General features: G+C 42.9%; 1 protein-coding gene across 2 annotated transcripts in view; it reads right to left on the bottom strand.

Annotated features, from left to right (window-relative positions):
* Positions 1–19,510, bottom strand: part of GLDC (glycine decarboxylase) — an 88,121-nt gene that overhangs the window by 11,593 nt on the left and 57,018 nt on the right. For both annotated transcript variants that reach the window (XM_070794572.1, XM_019965969.2), the window contains 6 exons: positions 14,901–14,976; positions 9,364–9,489; positions 7,761–7,910; positions 5,457–5,569; positions 4,009–4,150; positions 1,469–1,580 (listed from right to left, as the gene is read on the bottom strand). In XM_070794572.1, coding sequence (XP_070650673.1) covers positions 1,469–1,580; positions 4,009–4,150; positions 5,457–5,569; positions 7,761–7,910; positions 9,364–9,489; positions 14,901–14,976 — 719 coding nt within the window. The remainder of the gene's footprint in view (positions 1–1,468; positions 1,581–4,008; positions 4,151–5,456; positions 5,570–7,760; positions 7,911–9,363; positions 9,490–14,900; positions 14,977–19,510) is intronic.

Genomic DNA, 19,510 nt, shown 5'->3' with positions numbered 1-19,510 from the left:
CCGACGATGAGTGAGTGGGAGACTCCTTGTGGTGGAAAGAGCCAAGAGGAGTAGTTCTCGCCACCAGGAAAGGAAAGGGCAGCCTCAGGGAGGAGGTGTGGCCAGAGCAGAGGCAGGAAGGATGGGTGCCAGGGAAACGCCGGGGGTGGGACGTGGGGAGCCTGACGCTGCCTCAGTGCAGGTGCCCCCTCACCAGGTGCTGCTTTTCCTGCACCTGTTCCGTGCAGCCATCTGCTTGAGAGGTTTCGCTCTGGTTTCTCAATATGGTTTCCTTGGGTCTCACCAAAGAAAAGTCTGCTCTCAGACTCTGTGCCCAGGGCCACACCTCTGCAAGTCCACCTGCGCCAGCCCCTCCCGTCACTTCCAGGGAGACCTAGTCCCTCCATCCCTGTCTCCCTCCCTCCATGATAAGCTAAAGAAAGTGAAAGTGAAGTCACTCAGTTGTGTCTGACTCTTTGCAACCCAGTGGACTGTAGCCCACCAGGCTCCTCCGTCCATGGGATTCTCCAGGCAAGAATACTAGAGTGAGTTGCCATTTCCTTCTCCAGGGGATCTTCCTGACCCAGGGATTGAACCCAGGTCTCCCACATTGCAGGCAGACACTTTAACCTCTGAGCCACCAGGGACGCCCTATGATAAGCTATAGCTGCTGCTGCTGCTAAGTCGCTTCAGTTGTGTCCGACTCTGTGTGACCCCATAGACGGCAGCCCACTAGGCTCCTCTGTCCCTGGGATTCTCCAGGCAAGAACACTGGAGTGGGTTGCCATTTCCTTCTCCAATGATAAGCTATAGAGGCTTCTCTAAAAGGTTTTCACTCTCAACTAACTAGTACATAAGTCCTCTGATTCTACTTCTAACAGCATGCTCATCCTCTGCCACTGTCTTGATGATGTTAACATCCTCTTAATCCTGTCATTCCCCTGCTCAGAAACCTTTCTGGCCCAAGGGTGGAATCCAGAGCCTTCCAAGACCCTCAAGGCCCATGCTACCTCTCCCGCCTTATAGTCTGCTCCCTCTCCTCCTACCCCATCCTTCAACCCACCCAAGACTCAGACAACTCCCTTCTCTCTAGCTTGCTCCTGCATCTCTGTTTACTGGGGTTCTGCTGTGCTTCCTTTCAAGGCTTATCTCAAAAGGCTCCTCTCAGAAGGCTCTCCCAACTAGAATTATTCCACTCATCCTCATGGCCAAGGGGCAGGTAAGAAGCTCATGGGATTTACGTATATGTCTCTCTATGGTGTGGTCCTTGTTGTGAGTTGTCCTGAGACTAAGTGCATGGCAGAGCCCCACCAATATCCCTAAGCTGTTTACTAGATGGAAGTTATTTCCAGTACCTCAAGGCTTTACTCTGGTATATGCTGAGAAACAGAAGTTTCCCACCCACTTCTGCAAGTCACATCCACTAGGTCAAACTTGGTTTGGCCAAGAAAAAAAGCCAAAGTGAATATAGGCTGAAGTTCATACTTGCCTCTCGCACCCCGGAAAAGGACTCTGTAGTGCTTTTCTAATCGCTTGGCCATGTAGTTTGCATTCAAAATAGCAATCTCTGTGGCCTGTTTAAGGCCCTTGCCTCCCATCATCTGCAATAGAGGAAAAAATACTCATCAATCACGGAACACAGAGATCCAATGGACACTAACCAAAGACATCCCCAGATGAAAGGAAATCAGCTCCCCACCACTCTCTGGACTGCAGGGGAGTGAAATATCCTAAGACATCTCTCAGTCTTCTCTAAGCCTAAAATAACTTCTGGTTTCCCTCTTTGAACAGTAATTTTATGTTTTTTATTGTAGTTAGAAAGCTTAGAACAGGGAAAAACTGACTGCTGACTATCGCCTTATTTACCCAAGAAAAAGAACTGTATTTGAGGAGTTTCTGTTTGGTTGTTCATTGTGAATTTGAGATGCCTTGATAATTGCCAGGATCTTGAGGGCTCTTGGCCAAAATCCCCTCTGAATCCATTTTGTATGGTTTGTCTTTCACGTGTCCATAGTTCAGGCTTCTATGTTTAACAACTGAAAGGTTCTCAATCTTATCCTTTTCTGGTGGTTCATAAGTCCCTATGATTTTATGGGGATAGCATCACCAGCAAAGAGTTTAAAACCAAGACTGTACCAATTTGTCCTGCCTACTTTCTTCCCAGAACACCTCAGATGATAAGGCTTGATGTATGTTAACACACAAATGATGTAAAACAAATGAAATAACAGTGCAGGGATACCAAAGTCCTTGGAGAGGACACGCTCGGCCAGGTTGGCCAAAGAAGGGTTTCCAGAGTGAGAATTAGAACTTGAGTAGAAACTTGAAAATGGGTAGAATTTGGACAGACAAAGAGAAAGGGGAAGACACTCTAGGTGAGAATAGCAGAAACAAAGGTGTGGAAGGAAGGCCCATGGCTGCAGCCTGGGCATTGCTGGAGAGCCAGGTGGGCTGTGACCACTCACACAAGCTTCAAATCCTTGCTGGGAAAGACCTGGACTTGGCTTCTGCCTCTGGACCTGTGCATCAGAGTCTGAGCAACTTTATGGCCCCAGTTCCACCCTGCCTATACTGAATTGATTCTCTCTGGAATGGGGCCTGGGAAAGTGCATTTTGGGGAGAACCTCCTAAAGATTTTGTGTGGGCTGGGACATCCAGTGGTAGAGGCCAAGGGAAGCCAGGAGAGGATGGACAGTCTTAGCAGAAATCTAGCAGTTCGGTAGGGAGTATATGAGAAGAACTGTATAAAGGAGAGAAGACGATAATTCTAGAGTCTCGGTAATAAGTAACAACAGCCTGAAAAAAGAAAGAGCCCAAGGTAGGAGGGGTGGCTGAAACCCTACCATATTTATTTCATTCTTAAACTGAGTCTGTCTGGTGTATCTGGCACACAGCCAAACCAGTCCTAGGGCATTTATTTTCTATATGTGGAAAATCATCTCTAACCCAAATAACATTCCATAACAAATGACTCAGGTTCACAGAGACCAAAAGGAAGCTGGGAATTAAGATTCTGTTTGCAAAGAAGCAGACCTTTATGATGATTGTTCTTGTTGCTATTTGCAAAACAACTCGAGTATGATTTGAAAACGCAGGTTTTAGTCTCTGGGGTACAGAATTGTTGTCCCAGCTTCCCAGAAAGTTTTCATTAAGAATCATAAATGCCACACTGTTCAAGAATAACAACCAGCCCAGAGAGTCATCCGGCAAGATGTGCATAGCTGAGTTTGGGTTTATTTCACCAGATCCTCGCTTTCTCTCAGGAGGGGAACCAGCTGGGGAAGACTGCTCTAATTACCGGCTGAAGAAGTGTTCCTATCCAGTGTGCGATCTAGTCAGCTCAGGAGGTGGGCAGGCTAGTTTGAATACGAACTGTATAAAATAAACTCTGACCCTAATGTGTTTTGGGTTTTTTGTTTGTTTGTTTTTGTTGTTGTTTTTGAAAAACACAAAAGAAGGAAGCCCGTTCTATGACAAAGTCTAATTACCTTCGAGAATATAGTTCCACAGGCCCTAAAGGGCAAAGAGCTTCGGGAAAACCTCTACATAAGTGAATTTCTGCTATTTTCATCTTACCCTCCAGGCTCCCAAGAAATATAAAGCGAAATGAGATGTATTCCTAAAATTTATCCCAGGATCTCAACCAAGTGTAATAATTAGTATATGCACTGTTTTTCGCTTGTGAGGGGCTGTACAAATCCTACAGGAAACCAAATGACGTGGCCAGCACATCCATATGACTCATGGTAATTAGCTCTGTCTGGAAAAATATATCTGGCATGTCAGTTTCTCTGGTGTTAAACCCACTGTGAGAACCCAAAGGAAAACAGCCTGATGAAGAAAAGATAAAATGAATTTTAGCTGATCTCTTTAGGATGGTTTCTTCCACTCAAGTTGTCAGCAATTTTCACTGAACCACATCTCGATCATGGATTTCTTCATTTTTAAGTTACGAAGGAATCTGCAGTCTCAGGTCCCCATCCATACATCACTCCCCCAAACCATCTAACATGCATTAGCAGGCCTCACCTTAATATAAGCCCATGAAATGGGCAAGATGCAACTGGAGCCCCACGGGGCTGCGCTGACGGTCCCCAAAGCCTGGGCATCTTCACTTGGTTTTAGCGAAATGATGGGATGATTAGGCAGAAAAGGAACAAGATGCTTCTTCCTGTATATATATTTTTTAATACAAATTTAGAAGATGTTAAAAAGATCTGGTCTAACCAAACAGGCAGGTCCTGGGCCCTCTCAGGAAGCTCTATTCCTAGCAAAGGAACTCTGACATGGAAGGTACCCGGCACCTGCTAAGGGGCAGATGTTCAGGAAGTCTCCCTTCCTTTCTCCTCTGCTGGAGGCATGGCTCACCAGCCATCAGCATCCTAGCAGCTCAAACAAGTACCATGGTGGAGAGCTGGGGAGAGACAGGCAGCCTGGAACATCATGCAGAGCTATGGGCTCATGAGGATGTGGGGACATCCCAGCCCCTCACACCCTCTCCGTCCCTGCCCTGGCCCCACACTCTTTCCCAAGGCATCTAAGGGATATAGAAGGATGCTGCTGAGATGCCCCATAGGGTGACAATCACAGGCCAGCCTGTGAACATCAGTTGCCCCATCTCCCCCACAGCTGAGCCACTGCGACCCTGCTGCCTACTACAGAAAACAGGAATCAAAAAGGAAAGAAGAAAAACCCAAGGGGGGCCAGGCTCTCCATATCCCTGAAGACTGGCCCCTTCCGCACATTTTGGGAAAAAGGAAGATGCTCAGGAAATGGTTGCTCAGCATCATTTCCATGAGATGATTTGATTTCAGTTTAAAAAGTTACCAACTGCTCCGAGATATTGCTTTAGTCTTATTCTGACTTCATCCAATTATTTCTAGTAATAAGGTTTGTTTCCTTCCTACTTATCTCAGATGTAATAAGAATTCAGGCTGTAAAGTGTCCAAAATATTACATCCAATTTCTTTTTGGCAGGGGGACATTTGAGTTCTACTCCTTTAGCAAATTTTAATTATACAATAGTGTTATCAATTTTAGCCACCATGTTATATGATAGATCCTCAGATGTAACATGTTATATGATAGATCCTCAGATGTAACCATAAGCTGATTTTAAAAACAAAGCTGCTTGGAAGTCTAAATTAAAGTCCAAGAGACCCTTCTAGGTGCTAATATACCAGTTCTTACTCATAATGCTCCAGTAAAGCTTACTATTCATTTCTCTGTTAATAAACCTGCTCTGTCTATACATGACTAGGAGCTGAGTGTGGCCATACACACTGTGGTTAATAAAATCTGTTTGCTTCCCCTTGAAAGCTCCTTGAAAGCACCCCATTCACTGCTCATCACCCAGCCCCTAAAGGCACACTACATGTGAAGGTATCCTGACACCTGAAGTCCTCGATGAGAAGAACAGAGTGTGGGGCCAACTCTCAGTCTTCAAAGCCATCCCAAAACCAGGGCCCAGAACTCACACTCCGATGGGCCCCATGCCAGGGCCGCCACCTCCATGGGGAATGCAGAAGGTCTTGTGAAGATTAAGGTGTGAGACATCAGACCCAAAGTCTCCGGGACGACAGAGTCCCACCTGTCACAAAGGGAAAGAACCAAAAGCAAAAGTCAAGAGCTGAAAGGGTGCTCTGGAGAGACAGCCATCCTGCTCTCCTGAGAGGAGAGGCAGGAGATGTGCACAGAAACGTCCTTAGATGGCAGCTCAAACCCGATATTCCACAGGCAGCATGCCCTGCAGTTTCTATGGAAACAGCAATTGACCATTTAGATTTTAAAGTATGATCTGAATATACCATCAACTCCTAATTATCCACCCCCAAGAAAGGGGAGGGGAAGTATAGGCTTTCCCTGCTATTGAAACAGGCAATTTCACCCCAGCATGTCTAGTACCCCAGCTTTGGATATCATGCACTTTACTGAAGGGCCCCTTAGGACACGTGGATATAGAGGGCTGGAAGGCTATCTGAGAGAATACTGAGCTGAGAGAGAGGGAGGGAGCCTGACAGTTTTCCTGAGACCATCCTGGTACCAGCCACAACATTCAACAGGTGTTCCTGCCACTTTGGCATTTGAGCTAATTGTGGATGTGATAAAAACTACAAGACTCATTTATGCTATTGAATCAATAGACAATCCCTGGACTGCTCAAAAGAGATCAGATAGAAGCAAAGAAAAACAAAAAGAGTCTGAAATTGGGACTTCCCTAGCAGTCCAGTGGTTGCTGCTGCTGCTGCTAAGTCGCTTCAGTTGTGTCCGACTCTGTGCGACCCCGTAGACAGCAGCCCACCAGGCTCCCCCGTCTCTGGGATTCTCCAGGCAAGAACACTGGAGTGGGTTGCCATTTCCTTCTCCAATGCATGAAAGTGAAAAGTGAAAGTGAAGTCGCTCAGTCGTGTCCGACTCTAGCGACCCCACGGACTGTGGTTAAGACTCCATAATTCCAATGCAAGGGGCACTGGTTCAATCCCTGGTTGGGGTTAGACCACACATGCCCCTCACTGGGGCTGAAAACAAAACAAATTAAAAAAAAATTTTAGTGAAAAGAGTCTGAAATGGTTTTAAAAAAAAAAAAGGAGAGGGAGTTGATATGACTCTTTAAAAGATGATGAGTCCCTGCCCTCCAAAGTCTCCCTAAAGCATTCCCTTAAAGGCACGTGTCACACAGACTGTAAAGAAGGCGAAGTGTTAAAGAACTGATGCCTTCGAACTGTGGTGCTGGAGAAGACCCCTGAGAGTCCCTCAGACAGCAAGGAGATCGAACCAATCAATCTTAAGGGAAATCAACACTGAATACTTGTTGGAAGGACTGATGCTGAAGCTGAAACTCCAGTATTTTGGTCATCTGATGCTAACAGCCGACTCATTGGAAAAGTCACTGATGCTGGGAAAGATTGAGGGCAGAAGGAGAGAGGGCATCAGAGGATGAGATGGCTGGATGGTATCACCGATGCAATGGACACGAACTTGAGAAAACTTCAGGAGATACTGAGTGACAGAGAGGCCTGGCATGCTGCCGTCCATGGGGTAGCAGAGTCAGAAACAACTGCTCGACTGAACAACAGCAGCAAAACGTCACACAGACCACCCCCTACACACACACAGCCCAGTAAGTAGTCAGGATCAGCCCTTCAGAGCCAGAGATGTGCAGCTGTTTTACGCTGATGAAACTGAAGCTAGTCCAAGGTCACGGGAGTTCAGTATCCACCAGGGGCCAAACCTTGGGTGTTAATTCCCTCAGGAAGAGGGGTCACCCCCCGCCCCTCCCCTGCAATAAGCTAAGAAAATTCAGCTCACTCCCTGCTTCCCTTCAACCTTTTTACTTTGTCCTCAGCATCCCCTGTGACTTCATGACCTCCTTGGGAGGAGTGTGTGTATGTGTGTGTGTGCACGTGTGCACGTACCCGTGCATGAGCACAGTCACTCAGTCATGTCTGACTCTTTGCGAACCCATGGACTGTAGTCTACCAGGCCACCCTGTCCATGAAATTTTCCAGGCAAGAATACTAGAGTGGGTTGCCATTTCCTACTCCAAGGGATCTTCCCAACCCAGGGATCGAACCCATGTCTCTCGTGTCTCCTGCAGTGGCAGGTAGATATTCTTTACCACTGCACCAGGATCTGCAATCTCAGTGAAATTATAGTACATACTTTGATTTGGCAATATAGAAAGTCAGTCTCTGTTCTGAATTCAGTGTCATGTTTTAAGACAACTGTCAAGAAGACAAAACAATTTTTTTTTTTCATAACCATTTTCTCACATTGCCCACCTGAGCATTCATGTTGGCCCCATCCAGGTAGACCTGGCCTCCGTGTAGGTGGATCAGGTCACACACGTCTCCAATGTTTTCTTCAAACACTCCATTGGTGGATGGGTATGTAATCATGATTGCTGCCAAGTTCTCCTTGTGTTTATCCACCTGAGACAGAAAAGTGGCAGAGGGAGCTAACGAGAGGAAATGTTTCTTTCTTAACCAATTCCTCATTTTTTAAAAGGATTAAGAAAGATGAAGTCTTGGTCTTTTCGTTTCTCAAACTGTCTCAATGTAGGAAGACACTAATAGAAGGTCCATAGCCATTTCTGCCTTTATAAATCATTCTAAAGAAATAACAAGATTCCTTTAGACTAAGTCTCCATGGTCAAGACCAAAAAACTGTTCAGAAGATTTCTGGATATTTTGGGCTGAATTCTCTAAAGTGGTTTTCCTTTGGTTCAAATCATCTCAATAATTATTTCAGATTTTCTCTGGTTCCAGACAAGTCAATTCTCATAGTTCATCTTGCTATGCTCATCTTGCCAAATCCATCCTATCCACTTTCCCTCCCATTCTATTGAAATTAGAATTCCCACTAGGAATGTTCTGCTCCGATTTAAAAAACAAACAAACATCATTTTTCTTTTGACAGAAGGCAAGCATATATGAAAGACATGTTCCTATTTTTTTGACCAGCAAGTCAGAGAAGAGGCCCACGTGAAAACAAAACAAACAAACAAAAATTTTAAATCATATCCTATATTGGAGAGACTTAATAATTACACTTTTGACCCAGAATATTTATTGGTAAAAACTTTATGGGGCAATGGGAGGTGGGGAGGTGGATGTGAGAGATTAAAAAATGCTTGTTTTTATCTTCCTTTTGAAGGTTGCTACATGAACTTCTCAGTCTCCATGCCTAATAACCCCAACAAAATCACATTGCCATTCAAGTGATTTCCTTTCCTCTTAAGATGCAGCCTACAGTCCACCAGTGGAAAGCAGATACGGTTGCTAGGCAACATCTTCCTGAAGGTTGGGAGGTTGGGAGTTTGGGAGTGGGGGTTGGTGTTGCAGGAAGGAGGATGGAATGTTGCCTGAAATTCAGCAAGTAATGGCTGGGACCATCACAAACATCTGCAAAATCTACATTTCTGTTTTAATCCCCAACACAAAGATTGAGAATACCTATGACTTCCAGGATCATAGGTTTGTTCACGGGGGAAGGAGAGGAAGATTGGGCAGGAAGAAGCAGGCAGATTCTGCAAGGACTAGTCTTACTACCACCATGAATAATTCATTCAGTTTCTTACACATGCACATATTAGAGGACGGAATTTCAGTTTAAAGGACCTTCTCCTTGTTAAAGAAGGAAGAGGTGAAAGAAACTATGGTCACTTTTACTCTGGACCAAAAATGTGACTCTTGCTTTTATTTTTCTTATAGAGATGGCTAGGTTTTCTGATTTTATGCCATTTTCCCTAGACCCATTTGGAGAAGGAACTGCAGTCTTTTAATGAGGATGCAAAAGAAGATAACGTTGACCTAAACCATCCCTGATCCTTGCCACTTCTTTCCAACCCAGACCTCCCCCATCTGGTAAGCGGAAGTTGAGTACCATAGCCTTGAGGTGAGCTGCATCGATGTTTCCGTATTTATCCACCTCCACAGGCTGAATCCTCATGCCTGCCATGTGGGCACTTGCAGGATTGGTCCCATGCGCAGATTTTGGAATGAGGCAAACCTTACGAACGAAAGGAAGGAAAGAGAGAAATCACCAGGCTGTTCATAATGGCAGAAAAGTCCTACGAAATGCTTGGAGCATAAATACATAGGTGCCATACACTCTATTTAAACTGACCGGTGGTGCCTTAATATCTGCTACAACTTCATGATTACTGTATTGAAAAACAGTGTCCAACAGAGGAGTTGACACCTGGATCCCCAAATACTGTTCCCAAAAGACTTTCAGAATATTAATACTCTCCTTCCTTATCCCAGTAACACCAAAACAAGCCTAGGCTTATTCTAACCTTGCCTCAGCAATAATATGTAGAAAGCACCTTACAAGAACATGAGATTCGAAATTAAACTCTAGGACTCAAATGCACACATCACAGCTCCAGTGCTCTGCTTGGCTCTGCTGGGACCCAGGAGAGATAATGGTAGACATTATCCCAAGGCCTCCCAGTGACAATACACCAGTGATGTCATCATTATTGGATGCTTACTCTGTGCAATAGATTCTCTGCTTACATGAGAATAGCCAAGCACAAATGCCCATCAGTTTCTGCCCTGTGCTCACACAAGGCATTCACTGAGAAGGTTGGCATCTGTATAAATAAATGTCTAGAGGGACTTCTCTGGTGGTCCAGTGTTTAAGAGTCCATAATTCCAATGCAGGGGATGTGGGTTGGATCCCTGGTTGGGGAACTAAGATCCCACATGCTGTGCAGCACAACCAGATCAAAAAAATTAAATAAATAAATAAATAAAAGGACCCTTTAGACAGGGACTGCTGCTGCTGCTGCTGCTGCTGCTAAGTCGCTTCAGTCGTGTCCGACTCTGTGCGACCCCATAGACGGCAGCCCACCAGGCTCCCCGTCCCTGGGATTCTCCAGGCAACAACACTGGAGTGGGTTGCCATTTCCTTCTCCAATGCATAAAAGTGAAAAGTGAAAGTGAAGTCACTCAGTCGTGTCGGACTTTTAGCAACCCCATGGACTGTAGCCTACCAGGCCCCTCCGTCCATGGGATTTTCCAGGCAAGAGTACTGGAGTGGGGTGCCATTGCCTTCTCCGAGACAGGGACTACATCATGTCAAATAAGACTCCTTGGCTGGGAGGAAACATTTCTTGCTTTGTCAGGAGACTACTCCTCTCTTTCTAAAGGGATCTTGGTGTTGCCAGTATAATTAGGGAAATGAAAGTTCTCAAAAAAAAAAAAAAGTCTAGTGCCCACAGGTGCCAAAGGAACTCAGAATGAGGGGGTGCCACCTCAAGTTGAAGAGATCAAGAAAGAGTATTTCAAGAGCTTAAAGATGTGTTGAATTTTTATGGAAAATGGCTGGTGGGCATAATACTAAAATTCCCAGGTTTAAATCATTTTCATTTCCTGCCCCCAAATCGTGTGAGCAGAGGTGAAGACACATGCTCTGTGTGATCTGATGATGCCACACTACAGGAAAGGGCGCCCTGCAGTTCCCTCCAACAGCGGTAAGGAGAAGCAATGTCAACCCTGAAAACAATTCTGTTTTTGTTTTTAATTCCAGAACCAATACTGTCACCCTGTGAAGAAAAACGGATGGGCATTATAAAAATGGGCTTATGAAGGGGAAATTTAACTTAACAGCTGTTTCCTCAAAAACAGCAAAGCCATCTATTTAAGCAAAATGCATGTGACCCAAAGAGAACTATCAACAGAGGCAAAGATGAAATGACTTTGTTCTTCTGTGGACAGTTAGCGCTTCTTTGAATGGTGACCCCATGAACTGCAGCACACCAGGCATCCCTGTCTTTCACTGTCTCCCAGAATTTGCTCAAACTTATGTCCATTGAGTCAGTGATACCATCCAATCATCTCATCCTCTTTTGCCCCCTTCTCCTCCTGCCCTTAATCTTTCCCAGCATCAGGGTCTTTTCTAGTAAGTTGGCTTCTTCGCATCAGGTGGTCAAAGTATTAGAGTTTCAGCTTCAATATCACTCCTTCCAATGAATATTCAGGGTTTATTTCCTTTAGGATTAACTGATTTGACCTCCTTGCTGTCCAGGGAACTCTCAAGAGTCTTCTCCAGCACCACAGTTTGAAAGCATCAATTCTTTAGCGCTTGGTCTTCTTTATGGTACAATTCTCACATCTGCACATGACTAGTGGAAAAACCATAGCTTTGACTATACAGACCTTTGTTGGCAAAATGTTGTCTCTGCTTTTTAATACTCTGTCTAGGGATATAAGGATTAGCAGGAAGAAAATGTCTCAGTCATTTTTTCAATGATTTGTTGCTGTTAGACATTTGTGATTTTCTATGTGGATCCTCACTTTAAAATTTGTGGTACTGAAGGGACTTTCAATACCTAAGTTCTAGGACAATGTCCTAGGTTCTAGGACAGAACCTAGATTTGATATTTTAGCCAACACTAACTCTCTTTGGTTCATTTATGCCAATTTAGGTGGATTCTGTGTTTTTCTAACTCCCTAGTGTGCCTGGCATAGACCCAACATAGCTCATTTTCAAAAGACTTGCCGCATGAGTGAAGGATTAAGGAGAAGAAATCCTTTGCAAGGGAAATCAATTTCTTACCACTGGTCAAATCCAAAACCCAAAGGCCACTACTTTGCCCAGGCAACTGAGAAAAGAAAAATACATACAGGTTTTGGGGGAGGTTTTGGTGGTGCTTTTTTAGTTTGTTTGGGTCAATGTATGCCCTTTGTATAGGAAATTCAATCACTGATCAGCAAACCTGAATTAGTATTTGACTAACAAATGAGTAATAATTATAAAGTGCTTAGGATAGTGCCTGGCACATGGAATTTTTACATAAGTGTTTGTTAAATAATTTGTAGTCTCCCAAATTAAACTGGTAAATCAAGAATTTGGCCATTGCATTTTAGGAACCTCTGAAATTTAACCTAAGAGCAAATGTGAAAATAACTTCCAAAACAGTTTGAAATAAAAAAAATCATCAGGAATCCAGGAGGTTCCATAGCATATGACTTCCCCACACATTTTTTTTTTGCAAAACAGCAAATATTTTACTAGTTTCTGTGATAGTCTATTATATGGGAGCAGCTGTCTTAGACATCTCTGATACAGAAAAATCCTCCATGATTATTTGAATAATAAATCATTTTCTTCTTCTCTAACTAAAAAGTCAGGTTAAATTAAAATCTTTAGGATGCCAACATTTCCAAACTTGAGGGTTCTGTTTCTACAAGCTCAATGACTGGGTAGTCGTCCCTGCCTCCCTCACCCACCCTCAAAATGCAGCATCCCACTCCTCTCTGTCCTTCAGTGGAATAACCTCTCCTAACACTTCAGTGATAGCAGTGTGAACAGTGGAGCCAGGAGAAGCATCACACACAAGGGGACTGAGATAGAAGGGAGGACTGGAAAAAACAAAGAAGGAAAAAGAGCTAAAAAGAATCCATGTGTCATAGAAGAACTCTGTTGTTGCTGTTGTTTAGTCACACAGTAGTGTCCAACTCTTTTGTGATCCATGGACTTTAGACCGACAGGCTCCGCTGTCCATGGGATTTCCCAGGCAAGAATACTGGAGTGGGTTCCCATTTCTTTCTCAGGGGATCTAACCAACCCAGGGGTCGAACCTAGGTCTCCTGCATTGGCAGGTGGATTCTTTACCTCTGAGCCACTGGGAAACCTAGGAGAACTCTGCCCAGGCCCAGTCTCTCATCCTTTTTTTGTGACCTTTCTGGTTTGGCCCCCAGCTCCTGGACACTGGACTACCCTGGTGGCTCAGGCAGTAAAGTGTCTGCCTACAATGCAGGAAACTCGGTTTCAATCCCTGGGTGGGGAAGATCCCCTGGAGAAGGAAATGGCAACCCACTCCAGTACTCTTGCCTGGAGAATCCCATGGACGGAGGAGCCTGGTGGGCTACAGTCCATGGGGTCGCAAAGAGTCGTACATGACTGAGCGACTTCACTTTCACTTTCCTGGACATTAACAAACAGTTCCTGGGGTCAGCCTGGAGAACTAGGAACCAGTGCAGGATGGGAAGCGTCACAGAGTAGACAGAACCTGTATTTTAGCTGGCCTTTTCTAGCTGGTCACAGGCCTTCCACAAGCACCACAGCGTAGATCCCAGCAGCTTCCCCATAAAGCAGGAACAACATGGAGATGGTAACGCAGAATGAATGGCTCCCTCTCCCGGAGTCCCAGAAACTTCATGGTTAAAGAGCATGAATAACAAAGAGTTCCAGGGGCTACTCAGTACAAGGAAGCCACAGAGGAAAAATAGAAAAGGCAACTCTAAATGTCAGTCATCTGGCAGCCTCTCATTGGATAACCAGAATCCCAACATCTCCTTTCTGACTCTATGAAAGCACTGACATTTTGAGGTCCAAAGAACAACTTTAATTCCAAAATCCTTCCTTAGAAAATCGAAGAATTCAAACCCAAGTGAAAAAAAAATAAAAAGTTGAGATATCAAGAAGGTGGGAGAAAAAAGTTTTTCCTCCCATTTTGTGAAAGTAAAATAGTATTTAAATTCTTCCCTGCAAAATCCAGGTAACTAGCCATAAATAATCTTCCATCTTTAATAAAACTAGGAATGGACTAAGACCCTACTTTTGTGTGCAGCCAGAAGGACTCCAGCCCCCTTTTCTCTAAACTTCCCGGGCTGGGCAGATGCTTGTGACTTGCTCCTGATTCCTACCCACTAATGCCATCTCCACAGCTCATGAAGTTCAAGGTCAGCGTGGCCACCACCAGGAACACAGGCCTCCTTTGGCCGCAATCTGAAGCCTGTGTTGTTAGGTCATCGGCTAAGGGCACTGCCTCAGGATTAGTGGAGGTCTGTGGTGCCCATTAGCACCTGCTGGTCCCACAAGGGCCTCCAAAAGCAGTTTGGACCCTGGAGACTAGACTCTAACTCACAGCAAACGATGAAACAGAACCGTGAACTCTGCTCCATGTCTTCTTTTGTTGTTGAGAGCTGAGAATCACTAATAAGGAATTTATTTATTCAACAAATATTTTTTGAGCATACATAGGGCAAGAACTGTGCTCAGGCACAGTAGGAGTTATAGAAGAATGAAAACTTGGTCTCTGCCCTCTGTCCAGGCCTGGGGCCAGGGCTGAGCCAAGGAGGGAGACTTGGAATGGCAACATTCCTTCCCCTTACACCCTTTGCTCCCTGGGGGCAGCAGTTCTGCAGCCAACTGGCTAACTTTTACAGACTGGGTTTAAGAAGACTTTTATCTCAAAATGTTTTTCCTCAAAATGGTCCAGTGAAACGTCTTAGAGGCAAGGATCGTAATAGCCACTCCATAGACATTTGTTTCTTGATTATGTGTTTCCCCAACTTCTTCCAAGAAGACTTGGAGGGAGTGTCCCTCAGAACAAAAGGGACCCTAAAGTTGAACCCACTGACCTCCCCGCACCCCACTCCAGTGGTAAGCACGTGGTTGATGCTCACCGTTCTGTGTGTCTCTCCTTTCGCATCTAAGTAGGCTCGGATAGAGGCCAGCCCGGCGTATTCCCCCTGGGCTCCGCTGCAAAGACACGAAGAAAAGGGTCAGAGCTTTATGCCTCTCTGCCTTCATGTACTCATTCAGTATTCATCAGGTATGGGCTGTATGTTCACCAACATGTGACACAAAGTCCCTCCTAGAAAACAGTAAGCTCGCCTAGGACCCCTGCGTGAGCCTAAAGCCTTGAACAACCAGAACAACACCTGGTCTGTGCACTATAGCTCACCCATTCCTACTCAGAGATGGGATTTCAACTCTCACTCAGGACCATACATCTAAAAAAAATCATTTTCATTATGGAAAGTTCCAAAACTGTGCAAAAGTAGAGAGAAGAATGTAAGGGACCACCACATTGTGCCTATTACCCAGCTTTAAAAATTAAAAGATCATGGTCAATCTTGTTTCTACCTACATCCCTCACTAACCCTCTCACTCTGAACTAGATTATTGTGAAGCAAAACTCAAGCATCATATCATTTCATCAATTCAAACTTCAATATGTATCTTTCAAAGATAAGAATTATTTTTTAAAATATAATTGCAATTATGACACCTAAAATGAGGAACAATAATTTCTTAATATCACTAAATATTTAGTCAATGATCCGATTATACGGCAAAGGAATAGTACATTGAGTACAATTAATTGAGTGTAATTGAGTGTGGTACCATTCCCGACAGACTCGGGTCAGCTTTCCTAAGCCCCACATACTCACGGCAGCTAGAGGCTGGCCATACCCATCTCAGCAGTCCTTGAAGGCACCACTTTTAGAGCACACTTAATGACTAACATTCCAGGGAGGGGTGCTGAGTCAATCATAAACTGTTACTTAATGTTCTCAGTACTCTCTGCAGGAAGGAAAGGAAGTGAGTAATAGGTTTTTTAATCCCATTCAAAATGCATGTTTCCTCCATTTCAAAAAATTACACCATCTTTTGACTCTGTGGAAGGCCCAGTGGTTTTGGCACCCATCCCTCCTGGTCACCCCGTAATAATGAGATCATACTCTAAAAAAGAATAAGCTTAAGAATAAACTAGATAAATTGTTTAATTTCTAAATGAAAAGCTAAGCTTGAGCCCTAGAAAACATTTTTTGAGAAAATGGTGGGATAGAACCAGCTGAATTTGAAATATCTGCAAACTAGTATAGGGACATTGATGGCTCGGTGTCAGGAGATGGCAGAATTGACGATTTAGGGCTCAGCATGAGAAGAGGACAGAGCAGAGGAAAACATCTGGAGGTGCAAGGCTTGGAGTCTGGCTGAGGAATAAAGCAAAGTGGTGAATCCACAGTGTGGGTGCCACAGAGCAACAGAAGAGACTAGATGAGCTAAGGAATAATGATAAGTGTAAGCTGCTCCAGAATTAAGCACTTCCTATTTGCCAGGCACTATGGTGCACAGACAAAACACAGGTAAATGAGAACCATTATTGCTGTCACCACGAAGCATTTTATAATTTTTTTTTTTGGCCTCAGGAAATGTATAGACTAGTATTATGCATGGAGCAGCTCTGCAATAAATGTTTAGTCAATCTGTTCAAAACTGAGTTCTTCTTCAGTCCAGACAACATTAATGTCATCATTTCGCCCATGGAAAAGGACTTCAACAAATGGACTTTGTCTCTACTCAATACTCTGTAATGAAATATTTGGAAAAAGAATTTTTTTAAAAAGTGGATATATTTACATGTATAACTGATTCACTTTGATGTATAGTGGAAACTAACACATTGTAAATGAACTATACTCCAATAAAAATTTAAAAATGGATTTTGTATTTCCTTCTGTGTTTTTCTCATGACTTCTACTCATCTTGTGTTGGAAGATCAATCAAAGAAGGAAAGAAGAGACTGGAGCTAGGAGCCAGTAATCTAAGAGAAAGGCAGTATGCCAAAGACTTGATCAGAAATGCTGGATGTTTTCTGGCTTAGATACTCTTAAAATCAGTCATGTTCCAAAAAAGTGCAAAGATATATTCTAAATCCTACATAAGGATTATTCCTGGGGTACTATGAAAATAAAGGGAATTATTAGTGCCACCTGTTGGTGAAAAAGCATTATGAACAGTATCTGCTTATCTGCATAACCCAGACTGAGAACTCATCAGAAAAGTACTACATGTGGAAGGGCAGCTAGGATAGTGGTTTTCTGACACCTATTCAAAACCAAGGGATTATACTGCATAGCACAGGGGACTCGATTCAATACTCTGTAATGGCCCAAATAGGAAAAGAATCTTAAGGGTGACCCACTTTGCTATAAACCCAAAACTAACACAACATTGTAAATCTACTATAAAATAAAAATTAAATTTCTGCATGGTTTTTAAACTTATGAAAAAGTTAACATAGAACCCATTTTGCATGACTGCAGAATATGCTACAATTCATGACTTAGGGTGAATCCTAGAAGTCACCCAAATTCAAGCTGAATTATACTATTCATGAACTGAGAAAACAGTAACATGTTTTATTTATAATAGTCAAAGTGGGATGTTGTATTGATACAAATCAAAAGGTATTAAAAATGTGCTCTAGAGAAAATGATCATGTTATGTATGGATCATAACTGAAAATTTAGGTGCTTATAATTTCAGGTTTATACATTTTTTAAATTATTCTTGTTTTAATTTTCTCTAGATATCCTTTAGAAAATCATTAAATAGGTTAACACACCATTGTAGCTCACACACCAATGGCCACATTTAATGTGCAGTTTCAGAGAAGTTTTCTTTTAAGCTGTCTATTAGTCAGTGGGCCTATTTTATTTGTAACAACATCTGAAATTCTTAAGTTTTCTACACGATGTCCCTAAAAAATATTACATTTAAAAAGACATTTTTGTGAAAAAGATTTTTTGAGTGATAAACTGTAAATTTAAATATGAAGTGAATTCCTTCCCATCTATAATAATCTAACACCTAGCCCATTGCAAAAACGGAAACATTTGGAAGCTAAAATATGCATCATTATCCAATGAAACCAAGATTTTTGTAGATATAAGATTATTCTAAAATTTATATGTAAAGACAAAGCAACTGAAATAGCATTCTGAAAAAGAAAAAAGAGGAATCAGTCCTGCTTCTAATGTCAAAGCTCTCCTTGACCTGATGTCCCTTTTCAAGTAGTTAGACAACAAGCTCCTCTGGATCTTAGTCTCCATCTGTCACATGGGGATAATGCCACCCAATTTACAGATGAATTTAAAATTAGTATTATAAAAGTAATACATTCTGATTTTTTAAAAACTTCATCAATGAGAAAAGGGATGAAGCTTAAGGTAAAAAAAAAAAAAAAAAGCCCCTAATTCTTACCAGTTTTACTCCCTCAAAAGAAGCACTATTCCTAATTTCTTGTGATACATAATGTTTTTTGTTTGTTTTTTACTGAAGGATAGTTGCGTTATAGAATTTTGTTTTCTGTCAAACCTCAACATGAATCAGCCATAGGTACACATATATCCCCTCCCTTTTGGACCTCCCTCCCATTTCCCTCCCCATCCCACCCCTCTAGGTTGCTACAGAGCCCCTGTTTGAGTTTCCTGAGTCATACAGCAAATTCCCACTGGCTATCTATTTTACATATGGTAATTAAGTTTCCACATTACTCTTTTCATACATCTCACCCTCTCCTCCCCTCTCCCCATGTCCATAAGTCTATTTTCTATGTCTGTTTCTCTATTGCTGCCCGGTAAAATTCTTCAGTACTACTTTTCTAGATTCTGTATATGTGCGTTAGAATACGATATTTATCTTTGTCTTTCTGACTCACTTCACTCTGTATAATACGTTCTAGGTTCATCCATCTCATCAAAACTGACTCAAGTGTGTTTCTTTTTATGACTGAGAAATATTCCATTGTGCATATGTACCACAACTTCTTTATTCATTCATTCATTTGTCGATGGACATCTAGGTTGTTGTAATGGGCATCTAGCACTATTGTAAATAGTGCTGCAATGAACAGTGGGATACACGTGCCTTTTCCAGCCCTGGTTTCCTCAGGGTATATGCCTAGGAGTGGGATTGCTGGGTCATATCATATGGTGGTTTTATCCTTAGTTTTTTAAGGAATCTCCATACCATCTTCCATAGTGGCTGTGTCAATTTATATTCCCATCAACAGTGCAAGAGAGTGTCCTTTTCTCGATACCCTCTCCAGCATTGTTTGTAGACTTTTTGATGATGGCCATTCTGATCGGTGTGAGGTGATATCTAATTGTAGTTTTGATTTGCATTTCTCTAATACTGAGCGATATTGAGCATCTTTTCATGTGTTCGTTAGCCATCTGTATGTCTTCTTTGGAGAAATGTCTGTTTAGGTCTTTTTCCTGCTTTTTGATTGGGTTGTTTGTTTTTCTGGTATTGAGTTGTATGAATTGCTTGTATATTTTGGAAATTAATCCTTTGTCAGTTGCTTCATTTGCTATTATTTTCTTCCATTCTGAGGGTTGTCTTTTCACTTTGCTTATAGTTTCCTTTGCTGTGCAAAAGCTTTTAAATTTAATCAGGTCCCACTTGTTTACTTTTGTTTTTATTTCCATTACTCTAGGAG

The sequence above is a fragment of the Bos indicus genome, chromosome 8, assembly GCF_029378745.1.
Source record: "Bos indicus isolate NIAB-ARS_2022 breed Sahiwal x Tharparkar chromosome 8, NIAB-ARS_B.indTharparkar_mat_pri_1.0, whole genome shotgun sequence".
Classification (NCBI taxonomy): Eukaryota; Metazoa; Chordata; class Mammalia; order Artiodactyla; family Bovidae; genus Bos; species Bos indicus.
The sequence above is the reverse complement of the archived record's forward strand: the minus strand, read 5'-3'. Positions and strand labels throughout refer to the sequence as shown.